Source organism: Neoarius graeffei, chromosome 2, assembly GCF_027579695.1.
Source record: "Neoarius graeffei isolate fNeoGra1 chromosome 2, fNeoGra1.pri, whole genome shotgun sequence".
NCBI classification, from domain to species: Eukaryota; Metazoa; Chordata; class Actinopteri; order Siluriformes; family Ariidae; genus Neoarius; species Neoarius graeffei.
In genome coordinates this window covers 15024210-15051050 of record NC_083570.1, presented here as the reverse complement: position 1 = coordinate 15051050, position 26841 = coordinate 15024210, and the positions used below count along the sequence as shown (strand labels likewise).

At 45.3% G+C, this 26841-nt stretch overlaps 1 protein-coding gene across 1 annotated transcript in view; it reads right to left on the bottom strand.

Annotated features, from left to right (window-relative positions):
* Positions 1-26841, bottom strand: part of tab2 (TGF-beta activated kinase 1 (MAP3K7) binding protein 2) — a 110985-nt gene that overhangs the window by 1558 nt on the left and 82586 nt on the right. Inside the window, exons 2-5 of the mRNA XM_060913902.1 lie at positions 24546-24731; positions 22876-24439; positions 3537-3697; positions 3225-3318 (exon numbers count right to left, since the gene is read on the bottom strand). Of these exons, the coding sequence (XP_060769885.1) occupies positions 3225-3318; positions 3537-3697; positions 22876-24439; positions 24546-24647 (1921 nt within the window). The 5' untranslated portion in view covers positions 24648-24731. The remainder of the gene's footprint in view (positions 1-3224; positions 3319-3536; positions 3698-22875; positions 24440-24545; positions 24732-26841) is intronic.

Genomic DNA, 26841 nt, shown 5'->3' with positions numbered 1-26841 from the left:
TGTGTGTGTGTGGGGCTGAGAGGTGCCAGAGGAATCATAAATCCGCTACTGATGAGCGGGAGCAGGATGTCATTCAGGAAACAACTGGTAGTTAACACTACAATAGCAGTTCATTGGTCACACGCGCGTGCATGTGTGGACCTGACTCGCTAAGTGCTGCAGCTAGACTGACACTAACACCGGCCTGTACATAACCAAGTGGAGAGGTGTGTTGGGGGTTTAGGGGTTTCTGATCCCGCTCTAAACCCACTCCAACACAACTCCAGCCTGTTTTAGGGGATTAGAACCGGATCAAAGTGGGATGAGAACCGGATCAAAGTGGGATGAGAACCGGATCAAAGTGGGATGAGAGTGGGGTTAGAGCTGGGTCAGAGTTGGGTTTGAGTTAGACTTGGCTTCAAGTCAGTTTAGAGCCGGCTTAGTTAATACCACAGAGCTGAAAGTCGGGGAGCAGGGATAGAGAGAGAGAGAGACCCACACAGAGAGACAGAGAGACCCACACAGACAGACAGAGACACCCACACACAGACAGACACCCGCAGAGAGAGAGACACACACACACACACACACACACACACACACACCCACATAGAGAGACACCCACAGAGACAGAGACACCCACAGAGAGACAGACACCCACAGAGAGAGAGAGAGAGACACACACACAGACAGACACCCGCAGAGAGAGACAGACACACATACAGACACCCACACACACACAGACAGACACCCGCAGAGAGAGAGAGACACATACACATACAGACACCCATACAGAGAGACACCCACAGAGAGACAGAGACACCCACAGAGAGACAGAGACACCCACACACAGACAGACACCCGCAGAGAGAGAGAGACACACACACACACACACACACACACACACAGACAGAGACACCCACACAGACAGACACCCGCAGAGAGAGAGAGAGAGAGAGAGAGAGAGAGAGAGAGAGAGACACACACACCCACCCACACAGAGAGACAGAGACACCCACACAGAGAGAGAGAGAGAGAGAGAGACACACACACCCACCCACACAGAGAGACAGAGACACCCACACACAGAGACACCCGCAGAGAGAGAGAGAGAGACACACACACCCACCCACACAGAGAGACAGAGACACCCACACAGAGAGAGAGAGAGACACACCCACCCACCCACACAGAGAGACAGAGACACCCACACACAGAGACACCCGCAGAGAGAGAGAGAGAGAGAGAGAGAGACACACACACACACACACACACAGAGACACCCACACACAGACAGACACCCGCAGAGAGAGAGAGAGAGAGAGAGAGAGAGACACACACACACACACACACACAGAGACACCCACACACAGACAGACACCCGCAGAGAGAGAGAGACAGACACACAGACACCCACACACACAGACACCCGCAGAGAGAGACAGATACACATACAGACACCCATACAGAGAGACACCTACAGAGAGACAGAGACACCCACAGAGAGACAGAGACACCCACACACAGACAGACACCCGCAGAGAGAGAGAGAGAGAGACACACACACACCCACCCACACAGAGAGACAGAGACACCCACACACAGACAGACACCCGCAGAGAGAGAGAGAGACACACACACACAGACAGACACCCGCAGAGAGACAGACACACACACACACACGACACCCACACAGAGAGACACCCACACACAGACAGAGAGAGACACACACACAGAGAGAGACACCCACAGAGAGAGACACACACACACACACAGAGACACCCACAGAGAGACACCCACACCCACAGAGAGACAGACACACCCACAGAGAGACACCCACAGAGAGAGAGAGAGAGAGACACACACACACAGAGACAGACAGAGAGACCCACACACCCACACCCAGAGACACCCACACACAGAGACACCCACACACAGAGAGACACCTGCAGAGAGAGACACACACAGACAGACACCTGCAGAGAGAGAGAGAGACACACACAGAGACACCCACACACAGAGACAGACACACACAGACACCCACACACACAGACACCCACACACAGAGAGAGAGAGACCCACACAGAGAGAGACAGAGAGACACACAGAGACACCCACACACACAGACACCCACAGAGAGACACCCACACACACAGACACCCACACACACAGACACCCACAGAGAGACACCCACAGAGACCCACAGAGAGACACCCACAGAGACCCACAGAGAGACACCCACAGAGACCCACAGAGAGACACCCACACACAGAGACAGAGACACCCACGCACACACCCGCAGAGAGAGACACACACACACAGAGACACCCACAGAGAGAGACCCACACACACCCACAGAGAGAGACCCACACACACACACACACAGAGAAACACGCACACACAGAGAGAGACACCCACACACAGAGAGACACGCACACGCAGAGAGAGACACCCACACACAGACCCACACACAGAGAGACACGCACACGCAGAGAGAGACACCCACACACAGACCCACACAGAGACAAACACAGACAGAGAGACACCCACACACACCCACAGAGAGAGACACCCACAGAGACACTCACAGAGAGAGACACCCACAGGGACACTCACAGAGAGAGACACCCACAGGGACACTCACAGAGAGAAACACACACACACACAGACACCCCCACCCACAGAGAGACAGACACACACACACACACACACACAGAGACACCCCCACCCACACAGACACACCGAGAGAGAGAGAGAGACACACACACACACGCACAGAGAGAGTCACACACACACGGAGTGAGTGCAAGACACACCACACACACACAGTGTATGTGATTGAAGACTTGAACAACAGAAACATATCAAATCCGATCTATATAACTATTAGTACAAATAATTGTGTTATTTTTGTGAAACGGTTTAGACTCAGGTGGTATTTCCGAGATAAAATGGTGTGTGTGAGAGAGAGAGAGAGAGAGAGAGAGAGATGATTTAGACAGACACACAGAGTTCACAATTACACCATTACATGGTATCTGCATTAGCATCAAAGCTCCAGTATAGCACTGTGTGTGCATAATGGTGTGTGTGTGTATATACAATGGTATGTGTATACATGTGTGTGAGAGAGTGTGAGAGAGAGAGAATTATGGGCCGTGCATGTGTAACGGGGTGTGTGCGCGCGTGTGTATGTGTGTGTGTGTGTGTGTGTGTGTGAGAGAGAGAGAGAGAGAGAGACTCACCACGCGTCTGCAGGAGGTCGATCTCTTTAGTTAAACAATCAATGTCAATCTGCAGTAACCTGTTCTTACACCTCAGCTGCTGCATCTCATCAAGCTGGACACACACACACACTTCAAAGTGAGTAACTGATTTATCGTTACTGATTATAAAATCCACATCTTAGATTTTACTGAAATACAAAAAATGCTTTCTGTTTTTTTTAAATTACACGTTCCTAGAGTTCTGACTGGCCGATAGGTGTTGATTAATTTCCAAAAAAAAAAAAAGTGCAGCCGTGAATCACGAGGCTTCTCTCAATGTGTGCGACTCACAGACGGTATCTGAGACACCGAGTTGGACCTCTGTAGTCGTCTCCTCGTGAGGTCGTTCTCCATCTCGTTCACTTCCTCTTTGAGTTTCTCCAGGTTCTTCTTTTTCAGCTTCAGCTCGTGACACAGACGTTCCATGCGCGCCTTCTGGTGCACCAACAACGCTAATAAATAAACAAACAAACAAACAAACAAACAAACAAGCATATTAGACACACATTCCTGGCGTACAGCAGGAATAGTGGCGCGTGTGTGCGCGCGCACACACACACACACACACACTTCATCCATAAAAAGCCACAGCTCAAAATTCACTTCTTGCAGTCAAACTGACTCAGAGTCGAATGAGAGTCGGTTCAGAGTTGAATGAGAGTCGGTTCAGGTTCTTGGACCCAAGTGATCGCTGCGTTCCGCCTAAAGAACCACACAGGCGCAGAACACACCAGGGTCAAGTTTGAACACTGACGAAACCCTGCACACATTCCATCTTCACTCATCGCTGAACTTCGTCTCTCCGCCACTTTGGCTGCGCGTCCCGTGTGGATTAAGAGATCTGCCGGACTTCTCTCACACAACAATTATAATTAAACCGAGATTCTCATTTTCTCTGCAAATCTGAGATCGCCACCACGTCGACGTTTATCCAGCTCTCAACCTGCAAAGAAAAATAAACTCGACCATGGTTCCATCTCGTCCTGTCCTGATGCTCCATGCTCGGCGTTAGGACGTTTATTTTAGCTCTTAGTCACCGTGTCTGGTCACTTAAACTGAATGGGTTCGATAAAACGTTTAATAAACCGAGCAGCTCTGTAAACAACACTCAAAGATTTCTAATGTAACTCGAATGACCGTGTTACTCCGCTGGACCGTTTGTAACGGAACAAAGTGTTTAAAATCGCCACAGGACGTCGATGACGGACGGAGAAAGTGATCGAAACGTGCCGAGTTGGGATTTACTGAACGTTGATTGACGCTGACGGAGCGCCAACAGGAAGCGCTCGATAGTTCCTGCCACAGCGCTGGACGGGCTTCGGTATTAAAAGGAGAGAATCAAACAACACTCTGCTTCCTATAACAGGGGCATTTAACACCATGAGTCATACTGAATCGCTCAGCGCGCACACACACACACACGACCTCTTATTACCCTTATTGTAATTACTGCGTCCTTAAACTTCACCTCAGTAACCAAAAGGAAGTATTTATACACAGATACAGTAAATATATATTCATTATATAATAAATATGAAATTAATTACATTTCATTTTACTCTCATTGGTACATTTGCAGTGTTTTCCCCAGAAAAAAATTAAAGCCCTACAGTAAATTCTGGCATGATGATACACGGACAATCGAGCGAAACTACCCCGGGGGTGCAGGGGCACGGGCCCCCCGGAAAACGTTTTGAAAACAGATGCTCTCGGGTGCATTTTCAGGGTCTCTAGGATGGATTTAACCAGTGTTTCAATGATTTCTGACCTTGAAATTTCACCTTAAAAGTTCAGCATGCAAGTTAAACTGCTTTGTTCTCGATTCCTGAGGTCTATGATCGATTGAAAATCTACAGCGATCCCTTAATTATCTCTGATCAAGGAGCGTTGGAACAAAAGCGTGCGTGAAAATATGAACAGTGGTGTGCGCAATCCAATAAAGAGAATCGATCATCATGACCTCCTGTTGGGATCTGAACCTAAGACCTGCCACCTTAAAATAAGTCGCTGTATTACTATAACTGTAATGGTTTAGAATGTTTCGGATGCAATTACCGTAATATACGTATAACTAAGATGCACTGAAAAGAAAAGTAAGGCGACTGCGTATTATAAAGTTGAAATTTTGGCACTTTATTAAAGATTAAAACACATTTAAAAGGACAAGAAAACTTAATTCATACATTTAAAGTTTGCAGAAAGATCATGTACTTATAAACACATTCATGAATGATAATAGACGAGGTCAAACTTTTGTGATTAAATTCAGTCGGCTTTGATCGTCTGGTGCGGGACGACATCGGCAGCCAATGAGATCGCTTATGATGAATCGGAATCTTGCAGGATGTCTGACGTTTTCTTTCGATGTTTTTATTGGACGGTTTGAACGCGTGATCTTGACACAGCCAACAGATTACAGTTTATTTACAGTGGTGCTTGAAAGTTTGTGAACCCTTTAGAATTTTCTATATTTCTGCATAAATATGACCTAAAACATCATCAGATTTTCACACAAGTCCTAAAAGTAGATAAAGGCTGAATCCCATTTCACCCCTTGGACCTTCCCCTCCATTTTGCGCGTTCACGTGAAGGGGTAGGGGTATCCCAATCCCAGTTAACGCGGAGGGGTAGGGGAAGGGGTAGGGCTTCTGTACCCCTCCAAACGGAGATTTTCCTGGAGCTGACTCCGAACGAAGGGGTTTGAGTGATTTCCCACAATGCCATGCGGATTTCAGCGAGATTTCATGCGGATTTCAGAAAGATGGCGGTTCCCGCGGCGAAAGATTGTCATAAATGTATTTTCTCCATTATTTACGTGTTTTAAGTTGTTATCCAGAGGAAACACGCCGCTTGATTCGCTTTCGAGCTGAGAATGAGCAGCGATTTCTGAAATCCAAGCTGCTGCTAAAAAGCTTTGGGAGTGAGTATTGTTTTCGGTTGCTTGACTGTGTACGTTTTGTTCTGTTATTCTCGCTTTTATTGTTTACATGAGTGTTCTGACACCTCATTCTGTCGGATGTGGTGCACGAAGCGCCAAAGATATCCCATTCAGTGGTGTTAGTTAACAAATCACACCCTGCCAGCAGAGATTTCTGCCTCTGGCTCTGGCTCTGACTGTAGCGGCTGGTCGCAGCCAGTGACGCATTTGGTCGCGTTTTGCTAACGTAAACGCTGACGGAGGTACGCGATGACATATGCGATCGTTGAAGGGCTATCCCAATACGTAGGGGTTGAATTTCAAGCCCTATCCCTTGTAGCTCAGTTTCAAGGGGAAGGGCCAAGGGGAAGGGGGAGGGGTAGGGGTAGAAATTAGAATTGGGATTGGGCCAAAGAGAACCCAGTTAAACAAATGAGACAAAAATATTATACTTGGTCATTTATTTATTGAGGAAAATGATCCAATATTACATATCTGTGAGTGGCAAAAGTATGTGAACCTTTGCTTTCAGTATCTGGTGTGACCCCCTTGTGCAGCAATAACTGCAACTAACCGTTTGCGGTAACTGTTGATCAGTCCTGCACACCGGCTTGGAGGAATTTTAGCCCATTCTGCCGTACCGAACAGCTTCAACTCTGGGATGTTGGTGGGTTTCCTCACATGAACTGCTCGCTTCAGGTCCTTCCACAACATTTCCATTGGATTAAGGTCAGGACTTTGACTTGGCCATTCCAAGACATTCACTTTATTCTTCTTTAACCGTTCTTTGGTCGAACGACTTGTGTGCTTAGGGTCGTTGTCTTGTTGTATGACCCACCTTCTCTTGAGATTCAGTTCATGGACAGATGTCCTGACATTTTCCTTTAGAATTCGCTGGTATAATTCAGAATTCATTGTTCCATCAATGACGGCAAGCCGTCCTGGCCCAGATGCAGCAAAACAGGCCCAAACCATGATATTACCACCACCATGTTTCACAGATGGGATAAGGTTCTTATGCTGGAATCCAGTGTTTTCCTTTCTCCAAACATAACGCTTCTCATTTAAACCAAAAAGTTCTATTTTGGTCTCATCCGTCCACAAAACATTTTTCCAATAGCCTTCTGGCTTGTCCACGTGATCTTTAGCAAACTGCAGACGGGCAGCAATGTTCTTTTTGGAGAGCAGTGGCTTTCTCCTTGCAACCCTACCATGCACACTGTTGTTGTTCAGTGTTCTCCTGATTGTGGACTCATGAACATTAACATTAGCCAATGTGAGAGAGGCCTTCAGTTGCTTAGAAGTTACCCTGGGGTCCTTTGTGACCTTGCCGGCTATTACACGCCTTGCTCTTGGAGTGATCTTTGTTGATCAACCACTCCTGGGGAGGGTAACAATGGTCTTGAATTTCCTCCATTTGTACACAATCTGTCTGACTGTGGATTGGTGGAGTCCAAACTCTTTAGAGATGGTTTTGTAACCTTTTCCAGCCGGATGAGCATCAACAACGCTTTTTCTGAAGTTCTCAGAAATCTCCTTTGTTTGTGCCATGATACACTTCCACAAACATGGGTTGTGAAGATCAGACTTTGATAGATCCCTGTTCTTTAAATAAAACAGGGTGCCCACTCACACCTGATTGTCATCCCATTGATTGAAAACACCTGACTCTAATTTCACCTTCAAATTAACTGCTAATCCTAGGGGTTCACATACTTTTGCCACTCACAGATATGTAATATTGGATCATTTTCCTCAATAAATAAATGACCAAGTATAATATTTTTGTCTCATTTGTTTAACTGGGTTCTCTTTATCTACTTTTAGGACTTGTGTGCAAATCTGATGTTTTCGGTCATATTTATGCAGAAATATAGAAAATTCTAAAGGGTTCACAAACTTTCAAGCACCACTGTACATCATACCACACGGACATATTACTTTGGCAGAATCAGCACAAACATTGGGGGAAAAAAAAAAAAGAGCGCTTGTTTAACACAAATATCAATCAGTATGTAAATGGATCTGTTATTTGCTCTCCTATGTATCGAGTTACTTATGGGTAGGAAATTTAACGTATCGGTATAAATCTAAGCGTGTCGGATTTTAACTAAAGCAGAGCAAGCGGATCGGGCCCGACACGCTAACACGCTTTGGGGAAAACCATGTATGAGTATTAGTTAATACTAGAGCTGGGCGATAAATCAATTTTATCGATTAATTCGAATTTACAATTAAGGACGATGTGTTTTTATGAAAATCGGTTTTCTCTCCGTTTTAACTTCTGCCACCGACGCTCCCCTCTGCGCATGTGCAGAACGGATCGGGCACTGACATAATCGCCCTCCTCCCGCGCGCTTGCCATAGACACATACAAACACGGCAGCGATTGGGGGAAAGCCGCAACTTGTGCCCAAGAAAGGAGCAACTTCCTCCGTGACCTGGAATTGGTTCGGTTTTGCAGCGTTGGACGCAGACCAAACAAGTCCTCGTTGTAAGGCGTGTTTGAAAACGGGTGCTTCCAAAGGAAGCAGCACGACGAATTTATTCCAACCCCTTAAACAAAAGCCTGCAGCGGAGCGGGAGAAGCGCTGCTCCCAGCGGGATGATCACAGCCGCAGCATGAGCGCACCATCCACAGTAAAGCAAGCAACCGTCCTGGACACATTTTCGAACTGTGTGCCTGATGATAAGAATGGGGCGCGGTGGAAGGCAATCATGCCCCTTTTCCACCAAAGCAGTTCCAGGGCTGGTTCGGGGCCAGTGCTTAGTTTGGAACCGGGTTTTCTGTTTCCACTGACAAAGAACTGGCTCTGGGGCCAGAAAAACCGGTTCCAGGCTAGCACCAACTCTCTGCTGGGCCAGAGGAAAGAACCGCTTACGTCAGCGGGGGGGCGGAGTTGTTAAGACCAACAACAATAACAAGACCGCGAAAGATCGCCATTTTTAAGCGATGAGAAGCAGCAGCTGTACAAACGTGAAGTCATTTATTGTTGTTGCTGCTGCTTCTTCTTCCGTGTTGTTTTTGCTTCGATATTCGCGCCAAGGTTTATGCAAACGTAGCGACGTAACTGATGTATACAGCGACGTAACTGACGTGGCTTCCCTTAGCACCGCGAGCTATGGAAAAGCAAACTGGTTCTCAGCTGGCTCGCAAGTTGAACAAGTTGTGAACCAGCACCAGCCCCGAACCAGCCCTGGAATTGATTTGGTGGAAAAGGGGTAACACAGATGCTATCGCGATGTTCTCTCATCTACAAGCTTGTTTTTGGTTTCTGGTTGCACTTTAAGTGAAAACAAAATAAAAGGTAAAACTTGTTTTGAACCATTTCTTTGTCATCTGTAGTTTGATTTTTAGTAGGGTGGAAAAAATCGATTAAAATCAAAAATCGGATTTTTTGTGAAAAAAATCGAAGATTTTTTTTTTTTAGGCCATATCGCCCAGCTCTAGTTAATACTTACTTTCACACTTATTTACTTACACACAAAGAAGTAGATAAGAGTAAGGAAGTCATTAAGTAAAAAAGTTAAGTAAATAAATAAAATAAACAAGCAAGTAAATATGCAAGTACGTAAGTAAATGAATAAATAAGCAAATAGTTAAGTCAATAAGTAAGGAATTAAGTATGCAATGTTGTAAGTAAATAACAAATCAACAAGTAAAATGCAAGCACAAAAGGCCATTATTAAAAAATGTTCTGTTTCCGGTCCACCGGCCGGGTGAATGCCGTTTGTGCGGTTGAATTTTTTTTTTTTTTTTAACGCCGGTTTTTCGACATTCTTTTTCGGGTTCGTAAATCTAAACTTGACATTTCCGCATTCCCAGGGCTTTCCACTAAGGCTCATACTAGCCAGCCATGACAAATAAGTAGCACAAAATAAACTCCTGTGCACGCAGTTCCCAGGATTAAATGTATTTTCCACAGACCATTTATTTATTCACTTTACTCAAATACAAAGTAAAATGGCAGTAAATCTTTTCTTTTCTTGCGTATTGCATCATGAGGCGTTCCTGGCTTGTAAATCTCTTATTTTCGGTGCATGACACATTCACGCAGCTGAGCATGCTATGAATTAACAACGACAACGGTCTGCAGTGGGGCTACACAATTACACACTCAGCGAACATTTCTCCATTTGTGTATGAAAATACACTCCAACCGCTCAGTTTGGCTTCATTTACAACCAACGGTGTCTTTTGATGCCGGCACGTAATTGAACGAGAGAAGACTGGTTTACCGGAGACAAAATAAGCGTCATCTCTGCTTCTGTTCCCTCCGACACACTACTGCCTCCGCCGAGTGCGCACGCACACTGCATGTCGGGGCCGCAGATGAGTTACTCTCCCTTGATCAACGAAGTCTGCGGGGAATTTGTGGTTATTATCGGTACAAACAACGCGAATCACAACTTAAATGAGTGCGGTTCAGTTTGACATTATTGTCAGTCCGTTAGATAAACATTTAATTTTATTAAAATCGAAAATTAATATTTAGAGCCTGTGGGCTACAAAAATAAGTCATTAAAGTAGCCGGCTGGACTTAATTGTGTGGCCGCAGCCGGCGCTTGTAGAAAGCCCTGTCGAATCAGCTCTGCGCATGCGTCGTGCGGCACAAAAAAATGGCAGCCACCATGAAGGAAGGAGATCCGGAGTTTTCAAACATTTGCTTAAGTGTGAAATCGCAAAATGGTATTCTAGCGAACAACAAAATAGTAAAGATTCAGAAAAACAAATCATTCAGTGATCATTTTAATAGTGTAATTTCATCCAAACTAGGCCTAACGCTCGATTTAGAACTACAAAAAGTCTGTGTGTCGGACATTTTAAGTACCTTTGTAAAAGTTTTGCAAATGTTGCAGTCAGCATTTAAAATGCTAACTTAAAGTTTTTGTACAAGTTTCAGTTGATTAAACCGTCATATTTTATTAAATGTCTGCTTTTGTAATAAAAAAGGACTGAAAGAAAAAGCAAACACAGCATTGCGATTTCTTATCCATCCATATATTAAAAAAAAAAAAAAATCCCTCCCTCCCGACTGAAAATTTTTTTGCTCACCCGGTGGACAGGAAACAGATTTTTTTTTAAGGATGGCCTAAGGAAGTCCATCAGTGTGCGTGTATCAGTCCTTGAAAAAAATCTCCCAGCCTTACTTGCCCAACGGGCAAGCAGCACCCAAAACACACTCGCCTGAAAAACGATTCCGCTTGCCCAGAGCTTTATTTTATTTTGGAGACGACAGAATGCAGTTTTTTTTTTTTTTTTGTTCTCCCGCTTCTTCCTGACTCAGCTTGTCCAAGTAATCTGATAGCAAAGCATTTTTTTTTAGCTCTAGTTTTCTTCAGACAACAGCGACAGACAGTATATGAACAGTCAATCAGCGGGTCCCGTACACGTTAAGGTGCATCAGTTGCCCTCACCTTCATAAAATCTGATGCGTTTTTGTTCGGGTGTTCCTTTTCACCAATAAAGACATCCTGTAAAATTTTTTGACCATATTCAAAAGTCTAATGGTGGCACCATGAGCTTCATTTTTTGCCAAAAAACGCTTATTTTATGTTTTCGCGTAAGGTTTGAATCACATGTTGGACTCCATTTATTGATTTCTTGTGACCCGGAGATCATGTTAAGAACCTTTGCAAGGGATTGAGAAGCATTAATGTGATTCATAATACATTTGTATTGTTTAAAAGTAGTTGAACAATGATTCAATGAACAGCTGAAACTCAAACTGTGCTTGATAATATATTTAGAATATGTACTAAAAATGTGGATCTAAGATATTTGGTATACTCTAGTCTACGGTATAAGGTGCCAGAATGTTTCATGAAAAGTGATTGAAATTTTGTCATAAAATAGCAGCTTTTTCCATAACTTTGAGCTCCTGGTGCCACCATTACATTAAACTTTTGAATTTTGTCAAAATATTTCACCCAGTGTGTTTTCTTACCAAAAGGAACATAAAAACAAAAATGCATCATGATCGGAGGAACTTTTCATTTTTAGGGGGCAACTGATGCACCCTAGTACACGTTTACGATTTTTGGGTCACAATTTACAACCAAATGGGAGACACCCTTTGTCGGCTGTCCGCGCCACAATGACGGCATGTTGATAAATATTTATAAAATAAAAATGATATATCATTATGAAATATATGAAACCATCAAAAACGATTTTTAAAAAAATCTCATTTGGGACATTTTGGTCAAAAAATAAATTTTCTAACTTTACTATTTTTTTTTCCATTTACCGAACACTCAATGTTTCTTTTGTCATGTTTAATAAGAATAAAGATAGCATCTTGCTTTATCTGGCCTCCACTGTGGGAAATTTTTTTTTATTACAATTCAAATGCTTTTGTAAAATCGATTTCCATATAAAATAACTACATCATGGGCGGCACGGTGGTGTAGTGGTTAGCGCTGTCGCCTCACAGCAAGAAGGCAGCGCTCGAAACTAACGGTGTCCCGACGTCCCGGGGACCATAAAAAATGTCATCGGGACACAAAATTATCATATCTGGGACAATCCCGGGACAATGGAAAAAAATAGATCTAGAAAAAAAGTTCTACATTAATATTATTTACAAAGCCGTAACACATACGTAGACATTCACCTAATTTGTCAATTTTAATTTTAAAACGTTAACAGCGAAAAATACATAGTAGCTACACTTTGGATGCACCTGCATCCGTAGGCTACAGAGCAGCGCATTCTGTTCTAGAATCTTCGGCCGGAGTCCGCATTATATGGACTTGGAATGGAATTGCTAGCGCACACGCTGCGCCGACTCTTGCCAGAACAAAAATGCTGAAGTGGTTGAAGCGGACCGACCGCGGGGAAGAAACTGAAAGCCCAGACATAACGTCTCCGGGACCTTCAGGATCCAAAGTGTCATCGCCTGGTCTGCAGGCAACGCTAGCAACTGAATGAACTTAATGAACACTGTTAGACACGTTATAAAATACAACAGGAATGATGTGGATGATATTGACGGAAGATACCGTTCAACAGAATAAGTGAGTTTTCTTGGTGTCTTTCTAGTTCAGAAAGTTTAGTCAGTCAGCAGCACAACTAGGCTCGGACCTGCTGGCACTATGTTGATGGTGCTAACATTTGCACCCACGTTTCAGCAGCGAAAGTTCATAAAATGGATAACGGAAAGTTCATAAAAATGGATAACGGTCTCATCTCATCTCATTATCTTTAGCCGCTTTATCCTGTTCTACAGGGTCGCAGGCAAGCTGGAGCCTATCCCAGCTGACTACGGGCGAAAGGCGGGGTACACCCTGGACAAGTTGCCAGGTCATCACAGGGCTATGAATAACGGTAATGGTGAAAATTATAAGTTGGCCTTATAAGTGCCAACAGATATTCAAGGTATAAGTAGATGAAATGAACATAAAAGGGGTCTTATTTTCAACTGAAGTGTACTGCAGATGTAGGGAGTTGAAACATTTTCTGAATGAGCTAGTTGGCCCCTTTAAATAAACGGGTATCTATTCATACAGTGAGATCGCCAAAGTTTAATAAACTGAAAATGCAATAACTGTAATTTTGAAGTAGATGATGTATAGGACATGTGTCGCTTGTGTTTTGTGACTTATTGTAAAAATGATATAAAGGGTTCAAAATCACATAGTTACAAATATAATAGTAACTTCATATGATAATATTAACCACTGTTTATTTCAGAGAGGAAAAAAATAGGGACACTATTGCTTCCATTCGGGACAATACAACACAGAATTCGGGACCACTGGGGGACACAAAGAAAAAAAGTTAATTTCGAGCCCTGCAAGAAGGTCCGGGTTCGAGCTCTGTGGCCGGCGAGGGCCTTTCTGTGTGGAGTTTGCATGTTCTCCCCGTGTCCGCGTGGGTTTCCTCCGGGTGCTCCGGTTTCCCCCACAGTCCAAAGACATGCAGGTTAGGTTAACTAGTGACTCTAAATTGACCGTAGGTGTGAATGTGAGTGTGAATGGTTGTCTGTGTCTATGTGTCAGCCCTGTGATGACCTGGCGACTTGTCCAGGGTGTACCCCGCCTTTCGCCCGTAGTCAGCTGGGATAGGCTCCAGCTTGCCTGCAACCCTGTAGAACAGGATAAAGCGGCTATAGATAATGAGATGAGATGATTGCTTGGGTTAAAAATGCCGAGTTATGATGACTGAATTGATTATTCACTTAAATATGATACAGTTTGGGTATTTGATGTGGCGAAACAGGACACAATGGAAAAATCAAGAACACACCGGAAAGATGAGAATAACGGTGGTGGTAAAAGAACAGCGACTGTACCGGCTGAAGGTCGCGCGGGTCTCTGCTGCAGCGCGTGAGCAACGGGACATCACTACCGCACCGGACAGAGCGCGAGGCGAAATGACTGGCCGTAGATTCTATCGAAAGTTCGATCTAAATTGACCATGGTTGCAAAATATTGGGCAAAAATACGCAAACACTACGAAATCTCAAAGTAAGATGAAAAAGAAACATTCTATTGCCTTATACTGCAAGACTAAAACAAGATAAAAAACTGTCAAAACTCACCTTTTCAACGATAACGTCCGAACGGATCACCCGTGTAACAGAAAGACCGCAAATGGAAGCGCGATCAACTTCTAACTGTTGGAGTGGAAAATTCCATTCTACACATGAAAAAAAAAATCTGAGCTCCGTATCAATGCGCTGCCGAAGCGCGCAGAAGGTGTTAGTACGCCTGTCATTATAGTGCGCACTTTCCATAGCATAGAAAATCGCTACGTTTCAATTTGTGTAACTGAACTTGTTTCATATCACTGGTCATATAAACCTATGTAAACAGGAAAAACGCGGAAGAGTTTGGTCGCATCTAACTACAGCCCCAAAAAATACCACTGGCCATGCTGAGCCTAGCTACATTGCTAACAGGAGTGACAGCGCGTCTGACTGCCTGGGAGGTCGCGCAAAGCTCGGAGAGGTACGGAGCAGCCCGTCTCAATTCAGATAAGAGCATATTTCATTATGGAAGTACGGTGGACTGTTCCTTTAAGTAAAGTAACGAAGTATTTGTACTTTGTTACTTGACACCTCTGTGAAAACCATATCAGCAAACACTTATCCACGTATCTGCCTGGACTGTTACTTCGCTGGTAACATCATCGACTTCGGTTTCATATTTCGTTTTCTTCTTGGTTGGTTCATCGGCAGTACTTGTATCGGGTTGTGTAATGTCGGCTGGATTAGTATCTGTCACTTCTGTGTCTTCGTTTTGTTTCCTTTTTTTGTCCGAAGGTCTTTCAACGTGACCACGCGTTTTGACATCGTTATGTTTGGATGAGACAGAACGATATGCCATGTGCTTTTGGGTATTTTTAAAACACTTCACACGATTGGTTGAGATACACTGTCTTCCGGTTCAGTGACCAATGATATAATAGTTCACAAAACTGTTTTACCCGCTAAATAAACCATTCGGAATACTTCGGTCCTTTCCGATATTTTCCGATTGGTGTGTAAACAATGCTGTATTTACCGCAGTGCTTGCTAGCTGGTGCTGACAAATTGATACGCACAAGATTCAGTAAAACGCGACTACACGCGCTCTACTTATAAATGTGCGACAAAATGAATAGATACGCGATATCACTCTCGCGCCCAAAAAGTGGATGTGCGACAGACAGATAATAAATGCGTATTATGCGCCCTAGATTAGGCTCTGTTTCAACATTTTATTTCAAATTAAAACCAACATCACCATTCAAAACCGTATAGTTGATTGACCGAGTATATTCAGTGGGGTTCCTCCACAGTACCCAGTTTCTGAGACAGACCCATACTCCAATCTAGGGATGTTAATCGATGACCGTTTGACCGGTGGTTGACCGAATCAACGTTAACCGGTTAATTTTTTTTTGGTTGTCGGTGAAAAAAAACAAAAAAACAATCGTTTTGAAGCTGCCGATTTTGGAGCGGAGAACCTGGAATTCTGTGTTTGTAAACGCTTGGGGCATGCCATGCGGTGTAAGGACGACAGCTGACAAATCAGAAACACCCATTCAGTCATGTCCCGCCCCAGCTGAACACAACTGCCACCAGTGTTGCCAGATTGGGCGGTTTTAAGTGGATTTTGGCGGGTTTTGAACATATTTTGGGCTGGAAAACATCAGCAATATCTGGCAACATTGGCTGCCACTCGGCGAAAGAAAAAAAAAAAAAGTGTAGACAGGCTTTTTAGCTTACAAATTACTATTGTTTTTTTTTTTTTTAATTATTATTAGAAGGCACATTGAGTTTAGTCCTGCCTTGGCCAGTGCATTCTGAAAGTATGTTTCGGTCTGTAGCCAACAATGCATGTTACTGCAGATCACATCTCTCCACACAAACTAAAGGCGCAGATGCCGACTTTTTCACGGACTGTAACAGCATTTGCTTATGGAGTAATTTTAATACAGAATTTACTCTGATGAAATTATTCAGACACTCCAACCCCCCCCCAAAAAAAATCGGATCTGTACGAGCCGTGAAAAAGGCGCGCCGTTTGCATCCCTGATTAAACTCATAGGTTAACCGACTTTAACCGGCTAATGAGGCTCGGCGGTCGGTCAAGATTTTTTTTTAGTTTTCGCCATCCCTACTCCAATCATGATATAAAAGTTCCGAGTTGGACACCTACCCGCTTCAACTGCGCTGCTGGCACACGATGTCCTTGACCCTCATCACCTTTAGCCGACTGGTATAATTACGTCATTGCGTGGACCGCTCTGAGCCGAGCTTTTCCGGTACACTCGAGCACACGCATGCAGTACTTCGATGAATTATAACCAAAAACAAGGAAATTCGTATGATTTCCTCAAAATATATTTTTTTGTACTTTTATATCTCGTCATATTGATGAGTAAAACTTAACGCGTTTCCCATGAAACGAGACGAGCTACTTTAGACTCTTGGCGCATAGCGAGCATACGGTCAGTCGACGTCTCTGACGCTTGGTAGGATTCATTTTATACAGGAACCAGTCCAGGAAAACAAGATTTTCGATAGACGCAGGTTTTGACGAGGAGTCAGGGGTCACGATGCGTGATTCACTTTGCAGAATAATAATAAAAATATGCTACTGCCGGACTAACTTTTGTCGTCCGATCAGATGATCGACGTTCAAGTTTTACTCGTCCTTGCACAGGCTTTGTCTCGGATGATCGTACACGCGGTTTTGAGCGTTGATGTATTATCTCGAGGTCATTTTCTGTAACGACGGGCTTCAAAAATTCCTATTGGAGAAAATTCGGATGAAACAAAAACGAGAGCAGCGTTAGCTGCAGTGGCGGATCAAAACAACCGCCAGTGGATGAGTGGGAACCCCAAACCACGCAATAGACCTGCATCCCGCCTGCGTGTTTCTCCAGTACGATGTTTGCTCAGGCTTATTTCTGAATTGAGACGTGATTTGCTGCTCAGAACCGATCGCGCGCTCCTGTTGGCCAGCGCGTGGCACGGCAGCCAACCACAGTCCTTGTTTCATACAGCAACAGAATAAAGGTTGGCCTCCGCAACCACATTAGCATCTGGACATCGGACCACCTTGTTCGTCTAAGCTACGCCAAGATGAACTTCCAATTTCGGGAAGAACTTTTCATGCAACCTCATCTGAGGTGTGTGAGAAAGCCTTAATCGGAGACGTCCAGAAACACCGGCGGTTTTCTTCGGCTACTTGAGCCCAGGAGAAAGAAAAAATAAAAACCTTGCCTTTCAATGTTCAAGCGATTTATAGCGTCTGTGCTGCCCATAATTTGCTGCAAATCCAATTATCCCACCATGAAATTGTCTTCGAGTCAGGTCATGACCGGAAGCAACGCCATATTTCTTGATGGTCGATTCTTGCGCTATGACTGGCTGAGCCAGACCATGTGACCACACCGTAGTGTATGTAGTTATGTTACACAGCCAGGCAGCGTACTACAGAGGGGAACTGAGAAAGCCAAGCGTGCGCGCACACACCTGGAGGGAAATTTCATACATATTCTGCAAGTATTTTACAGGCAAATGGTCAATAATTTATTAGCCGAGAATGAACCAGAAGCCAGCAGGGGAGGGGCACGCCCCAAGACCCCTACTACTTTTTTTTTTTTAGCCAGCTACTTCAGATTTTCTGGAGAACCCTGTCTAACGCTTCCACACACACTATATGTACTACGTAAAGATTCGCTGCTATAGTTGGGATTAGGGATGTTAACCGATGATCGTTTGACCGATGGTTGACCGAATCAACGTCAACCGGTTAATTTTTTTTTGGTTGTCGGTTTAAAAAAAAAAAAACAATCGTTTTGAAGCTGCCGATTTTGGAGCGGAGAACCTGGAATTCTGTGTTGTAAACGCTTGGGGCGTGCCATGCGGCGTAAGGACGACAGCTGACAAATCAGAAACACCCATTCAGTCATGTCCCGCCCTCCCGCCCCAGTTGAACATGGCTGCCACTCGGCGAAAGAAAAGTGTAGACAGGCTTTTTAGCTTACAAATTACTATTCTGTTTTTTTTTTTAATTATTATTAGAAGGCACATCGAGTTTAGTCCTGCCTTGGCCAGTGCATTCTGAAAGTACGTTTCTGTCTGTAGCCGGCAATGCATGTGATTGCAGATCATACCGTATCTCTCCACACAAACTAAAGGCGCAGATGCCGCCTTGTGGAGGGAAGGGGAGAGAATGAAATGACAGCGGTGTCTGGACGGGGAGTGACAAACGCAGCTTTTATGTCTGTGAGCCGAGTCGGTGACGGCTTCAGAGCAACTTCAATACCATGTAGTAATGGCGTGCTGATATTGGTAACGGCCTTATAACGATTGTAGCTAATTAATTAGGTTACCCGGCGTTATAACAGCCTTTATTTTAACGCCGTTATTCCCATCACTGAATGTTCTGTACTTCTTCTAGCACTTGACTTTATTTTCAACGCCATCATGGCCAACTGAAATTGTCTCTAAGCTGGAGCCATTTGTCCTCCGCTCCAATACAATACTCGACATCAGTGCCGCGTTTCACTAAATGTTTCACGCTGTAGAAAAGGTAATGTGAGTGGAGGGCAGCGACTGGGACTGAATGTGCGGATGCTCGCGGTTAGATTTAGAATAGATTCTAATAATTCCAATTCTAGAATTTTAAACTCATAGGTTAACCGACTAATGAGGCTCGGTGGTCGGTCAAGATTTTTTTTTTTTAGTTTTCGCCATCCCTAGTTGGGATGGCCATTACCAATTTAACACACCGTGCTAATCAGGACGGAGAGTTACAAAATTAGCCACAAAGGCTACAAAATGGCATCAAGAACTGCATCGAAATGATTTGAGTCCATGGATTCCTTTCTCAGAAATTCACTACCTAAAGCACCTTATTTTAAAAGCGTCTCCCAACTGCTTTTCCCATGCCAAGATTGCACCAGAGGGCCCCAAATTTGCTTCAATATTTCAAATTTTCCAGAGGGAACACGACCCCGGACCCCCCCCACAAGCAGTCCTTTACTCGGCCATCAGAAACCCTTCTTTCGACTTTGAGATAACTCCCATGAGTAAGAAAGTAACGCTACATTCACACTGCAAGGCTTAATGCTCAATTCCGATTTTTTTGTGAGGTCGTTCACATTAACAAATATATGCGACTTGTATGTGATCCTCAGTATGAACGAAAAGCGACCTAAAAGTGTTCCGCATGCGCATTGCAGGATACGACGACGTCACACGCAGTGAGCATGGCCAGTGTTTACGGAAGTAAAACCGCCCGGTTGCGGTATGACCCATCCAATCTAGCTTGAATAGCTGCATCCCCCCAAATGGAAATCAGCTCCCTAACCTCTGCGTCCTTCCATTGAGAAGATTCAGAACCTTCACAGCCCGAAGCGTCCCTCGCATTGATGTCATGCGCAGGGGCGCAGATACGGTTTTTGAACTGGGGGGGACAAAGCTGCCAGCAAACCAACCCCAACATGCCTGTCAAACTTGTTAGTAACCATAGCAACCAAGCTTGAGCTCGCAACCTGTGCAGTCTGCGCAGCTCAACCAACCGAATATCAGTCTTTGTTTTGTTTTATGTGAGTTGTTGCAACTATGTATACACTGCCGTGCACCTCAATAAACCAAATGGTAATTAGTCTTTTGATTTTTCCGTGAGGTTTGCCTTATGCAAAGAAAGACAGCATAGACGTTTTTTCCTCCCTATAAGTGGGGGGGACCGAACGAGGTGAATTTAAATCTGGGTGGGACGAATCCCACCCTCTATCTGCGCCCGTGATTATGCGCCATGTTGTTGTAACTTTTTTTGAGAGACCCGCCGCCTACTTCAGCGCAGAATAGTGACGTTTGTGGCTTGTTGATGACGTGTAAGTCGGATGAATGCGACCTGGCGGTTCAGACTGAAGTCACATGAAAAGAGCGGATAGGAATCGGAATTAGCACCACATATCCAAACGGCCTGGGTCGGATTTGAAAAAATCGGATCTGTGTCGTTCATATTGTCAATAAAAGATCGGATACAGGTCACATATGGGCGAAAAGATCGGATTTGAGTCACTTCAGCCTGCAGTGTGAACGTAGCCAAGTCTGCAACGAAGTAAATAACTAAATTAGTATGCAAGTAAGTACGGGAGAAACCAGACTCGTTTATAATTAGCCAAGTTCATGAAAACAATTTGATCTTTAAAACAAACTGAAAACTCGGGGAGGACGAGGAGCGATTTTCCTCAAAGTTCGTTAACGAGAAATGGCCTGTCGGCTGAAAGGGTCGCAAGTGGCTCCGATTTATCTCAACTTACGATAGTTGCTGTGGGGAAAATTGACACGCGACCAATTCCTGCAAACGGCCTATTGTGGAAGGAAGGGTGGAAGGAAGGAAGGGTGGAAGGAAGGAAGGAAGGAAGGAAGGAAGGAAGCCGCGTGATGGCAATAGCTCACCGGCCTATGGTTGGAAAATAAAAAAAATTATTAAAAAATAAGCAAGCAAGTCAATAAGTAAATAAAAGTAAGTAACTAAATCACTAAGTACAAATGTGTTGACTGCAAAGTCGTCTGAAATTCTTTTTTTTTTGTGCACGCCATTTTTTCCTCTCTCTCGCAAGAACAATATCACACGGATGAGATGTGACCATTTTGACGTCCTGAGGGTCCCTCTTGAGGTAAACAGTACGAGTACGGCCCTAAGAAAACAGGAAACAGCTGAACGTGAGGGAGGAGCTTTAACTAATCGGCATAACTACATTTATCTCTTTACTCTGTTCCTGCTTGTGTTCTCTCGTTTCTTTCTATGCAAGATGAAAACATTAGGTGCATCACTCCATACTCGCTACCGTGGACTCGAGCCCATGCACTCTCAGGCTAAGATAGCTAAGCGCTAGCTAGAATGATTTACTTATCTGTCCATATCATCTAACCCTGCTCTATCTTGGAGTTGCTCTCCTATTCTTTTCCGCTGGAGGAAGGAGAGCCGAGTCCGCCATGTTTTCTCATCACGCCGACTTGTTTTCATTAAATGTAGCTCGGACACGCCCCACGGTGGTCACGTGATGTGATATTGCTGCTCACTTGCTTCGGCGATCTCTGGAATCGTGAAACACTTTTCATCTCGGCAAAAAATTTGCACTGAAACGCAACGGAACGTTTTTCCCAGAATTCAACGTTGCAGTCAGAACCTTTAAGTCAGCAAGTTATTAAATAAGCAAATTAATATGCACTTAAGGAAATAATTAAATAACTACGTATGCAAATAAGTTTGTCGGCATTTAAACAAGCAAGGAAATAAATTAGAGGATTAGAAACGGGGAAAATAAAAAGACAGTTCCTCTTGGGCACCAGCCAAATGTCCCCACAAGGTCAAAGCTGTCAGATAGTGTGTCTGACTATATAATTAAAAATCGCACACACGTACGTTACAGATTAACTACCAATTATTAGCTGCAGATGTCGACTCAACGTACATAGAGCCGTGTAGATGGAAAAACACACACACACACACACACAGCCCTCGGTCAATGACTCATGCGTCATCAGGGCAAAAATCCATATAAGGTAAACACTGCCCTGCTGTTGCACATTTTAGACACATGTCCACAAACACACACCTCAAGCCAAGTTGCTTTTACTCTCCCTTCAAATGAGCACTTTACTGAGCGCGTGCACACACACACACAGAGATAACAAAACTAGAATTCTGAGCGGGTTTTAACGAGCGTACACGGTTTATCCAAAACCCAGCCCAGTGTCAACATTATGGAAATTCACATTCAGGAGTCTCTCTCTCTCACACACACACACACACACACACACACACCACTTGGCAGTGCTGAGCGGAAAATAATAATAAAAAACCCATTTTACTACTACTGTGTAAAAAAAAAAAAAACATGTACCAGGCTGGTGCGTTCAGGCCTCAGGGGCGGCGGAGAAAATTTCCTCCCCTGACTTTCAGATTACAGTAAAAAAAGGAGGATAAATAAATAAATAAATAAAATGCACAATGAAGGCATGGGAACGTTTAGCTTCTTCCCTTTTCCTCCACCAGACTTTCTAACCACACTGAGGTGCACGGTAACTGCCAGAGCAAACGGAGAGGAACTGAGTCACTGCTGCAGCTCTGTCACGGCACTCGGAGCTCGGCTGTCAATTAAAAAGAGGAACTCCGCCCCAAACTGCTCGGAGGTGAAAACTAGTTTGTGTGAAACACAATCCTCAGTCAGCCATCTCACACACACACACTTACCCTGCGTGTACGCGGCGTCGTCGGAGCCCATACTGGGCCGGCGGCTCTCTGGGGCTCTCAGGTCTCGGCTGGGCGAGAGCGGCTCAGGCAGGCTGATGGCCTCGGGCTCGGGGTAGTGCTGATCGGAGGGCATGCTGAGCATGTTGGTGGGCTCGAACGTAGGCGACACGACGCCGGGGGACACGGCCGGCGGCTTGTTCGGCGACACCGTGATCTTGAAGGTGTATTTGGTGTTGGGCTGCGTCACCACCACTCGTGGTGACGTAGCCACGCCTCCCGCCCCCACCCCCACCCCTACCCCGACAGAGCTCCGGGATTTGGGCGGGTGATGATGGATGTAAGCGGGCCCCATGCTGACTTGGCCGCCTAGGCTCCGCCCTCCCGTCACGCCAGGGAGAGCCGGGTTGGCAGATATGTAGACCGTGGGCGGGTTCCGAGCGCCGCTCTCGTCCGAAGACGTGTTAGCGGAGATGTAGAATTTGGGCTGCGAGCGACCGGAAGGAGGGATCAGAGCACACTCGTCTGACGGTGTCGTGGTGGCGGCGGCGGGAGGAGAGGCAGCAATATAGACAGTGGGCTGGCTTCGGCTAAGCCCCGCCCCCTCAATAGAGAGTGGCGTGGAGGAAGAGGAGGAAGGCGATGGGCAGGACGAAGACCCGGAAGCCGAAGCTGGCCGAGGCGCGGCGGCAGAGCACATCAGCGTCGCCGTGGCAGCAGCGGCAGCAGCTCCACCCACCCTCTGAGGAGATTCGAGCTTGATCTCGATCTGGTTCTTTCTGGGCCCTGTGGAGATGTTCTGGATGTTGAACTGGCTGAAGGAGGACGCGAGCGAGGGGGCCATCGCCATCGCCGGTAAAGATGAAGGCACGGTTGAGGATGACGACGAGGAGGACGAGGACGAGGCCTGAGAGGCTGCGGCGGGCGGAGCCTGGAAGGCTGAAGGGGGCTGTGGGTTGGTGGGAGAGCTGATGGGCATGTAAACGTGCGAGGTCTGGTGGTGCGGGCCGCCCGGGTGCGAGATCTGGGTGACGTAGGGCCGGATGTAGATGGAGTTGGGGCTGTTGGGGCCGGCTTGAGGCCCGCCATGGATGTGCAGCGAGGTGGGCGTGTTTCGGCCGGCGTTGGGGGCCAGCGTCACCGTGATGGGGTTAAAACGGGGTGTGGTGGGAAGGGGTGTGGCCGAGCCCTGACCTTTGACCCCGAGCTGGTAGAGGCCGAGGTGATGCGGCGGCTGAGATTTCCGCGCCTGCTCCATCACGCAGAAGGCGGCGGGCGCGTGTGTGTGAGCGTGTGTGTGAGACGGAGACTCTGCCTGGTAGAAGTCGGAGGCTGGAGTCGGGGGACCGTTGACAGGCCCGTCGCTCAGGCTGTGCGAGAGAGTCCTGCTGCCGTTCATCCTCACTGGCTCGCGCTGCACGGCACCATGGGTATTCTGCGACACGCCCACGTTGAGCTGGGTCATGTGATTGCGCAGGTCTGTCACGTTCAGGCCGCCCTCGCTGTACAGGAAGCCGGGGCTCACCTGGGTCAGGTACTCACAGCACGCTGCCAAGTCGTTCTTGTTCTGAGAGAGAGAGAGAGAGAATGAGATTTTCCTAAAAATATTTCATTATTTTTGGGAAAAAAAAAAAACCTTCCACCCAACCCTTCCTATCCATTGCCCTGCCCACCTGAAGGACACACTGAGAGACCACACCCTCTGGCACTTCTGGAAACTTCTGGCGCAGTTGTTGCAGAACTTGAGTGTCAATCTGCTGATTTCCCTGTGCCATTCGGGGACTGGCAGGACGGAGCAGGCTGGACCTCGGCGCACGCACTCATGCACACACTCTCGCTTTATCGCAGCATCTTTCGTTCTGCGAGAGAGAGAGAGACAGAGAGGGGGATTAAACAACATCTTCACACATACAAACACGCGTATGCAGCTCGTGGCGTTTTGATTACGCGGACTCTCATACAAAGTGCTTCAACACCATGTTATTTCTCGCAAACGCACGCGGATTTTAAAATTCAGCAGAAACTCGCAAAACATCAGAGAATCGCACTTCACACGGCTCCCAAACCGCGACAGGATTAACAGCACCGATAGATTTATAACGGAAACCAGCAGCATCGGTGCCAACAGTCACATAAAACTGCTCTCTCTTTTACAATTTTTAAACAGTGCTGTTCCTCTCAATCAGAGCAAGCTTGGGTTAAAACAGACATCCACTTTAATAAATAAATAAATAAATAAATAAATAAATAGGAGGCGGGACTTCCTCTACCTGTTCAGTTCAATTCAACAGCCCTGTATTTTCTTCTCTACTCGGATTCATCACCACATGTTGATTAGTTTCCCATAACAGCAGCTCTGACAGTCGTGAAACTCGTTTTAATACGTTTTCAGCAAGTTCACAATTCTGTCTACAGTCGCAACCGGCAAGTGGCCTAGTCGCGAGGTCGACTCACGGTCGGGTCATACCAAAGACCATCGTAAAAAACGCTGCAATACAGATGCGAGTGGGGAGTCAAACTCTCGCGGTTACCAGAGGACCCGCCCCCAGGGCTCGAAATTAACTTTTTTTCTTTGTGTCCCCCAGTGGTCCCGAATTCTGTGTTGTATTGTCCCGAATGGAAGCAATAGTGTCCCCATTTTTTTCCTCTCTGAAATAACCAGTGGTTAATATTATCATATGAAGTTACTATTATATTTGTAACTATGCGATTTTGAACCCTTTATATCATTTTTACAATAAGTCACAAGACACAAGTGACACATGTCCTATACATCATCTACTTCAAAATTACAGTTATTGCATTTTCAGTTTATTAAACTTTGGCGATCTCACTGTATGAATAGATACCCGTTTATTTAAAGGGGCCAACTAGCTCATTCAGAAAATGTTTCAACTCCCTACATCTGCAGTACACTTTAGTTGAAAATAAGACCCCTTTTATGTTCATTTCATCTACTTATACCTTGAATATCTGTTGGCACTTATAAGGCCAACTTATAATTTTCACCATTACCGTTATCCATTTTTATGAACTTTCCGTTATCCATTTTTATGAACTTTCCGTTATCCATTTTTATGAACTTTCGCTGCCGAAACGTGGGTGCAAATGTTAGCAACATCAGCATAGTGGCAGGTCCGAGCCTAGTTGTGCTGCTGACTGACTAAACTTTCTGAACTAGAAAGACACCAAGAAAACTCACTTATTCTGTTGAACGGTATCTTCCGTCAATATCATCCACATCATTCCTGTTGTATTTTATAACGTGTCTAACAGTGTTCATTAAGTTCATTCAGTTGCTAGCGTTGCCTGCAGACCAGGCGATGACGCTTTGGATCCTGAAGGTCCCGGAGACGTTATGTCTGGGCTTTCAGTTTCTTCCCCGCGGTCGGTCCGCTTCAACCACTTCAGCATTTTTGTTCTGGCAAGAGTCGGCGCAGCGTGTGCGGTAGCAATTCCATTCCAAGTCCATATAACGCGGACTCCGGCCGAAGATTCTAGAACAGAATGCGCTGCTCTGTAGCCTACGGATGCAGGTGCATCGAAAGTGTAGCTACTATGTATTTTTCGCTGTTAACGTTTTAAAATTAAAATTGACAAATTAGGTGAATGTCTACGTATGTGTTACAGCTTTGTAAATAATATTAATGTAGAACTTTTTTTCTAGATCTTTTTTTTTTCCATTGTCCCGGGATTGTCCCAGATATGATAATTTTGTGTCCCGATGAAATTTTTTATGGTCCCTGGGATGTCGGGACACCGTTAGTTTCGAGCGCTGCCCGCCCCCCTACTATAATATAGGCAAGAGGCTGAGGGCTACGAAACGGAGATCAGCGCCGCCAAACGTGCCATGAATGGTGCAGGAAGGACTTTGAGAGAGAAAGATGCAGCATTTTAAATAAATAAATAAATAAATAAATAAATAAAAAGTGCTTCTTTAGGCTTTTAATTCTGTGTTTGTATATACAG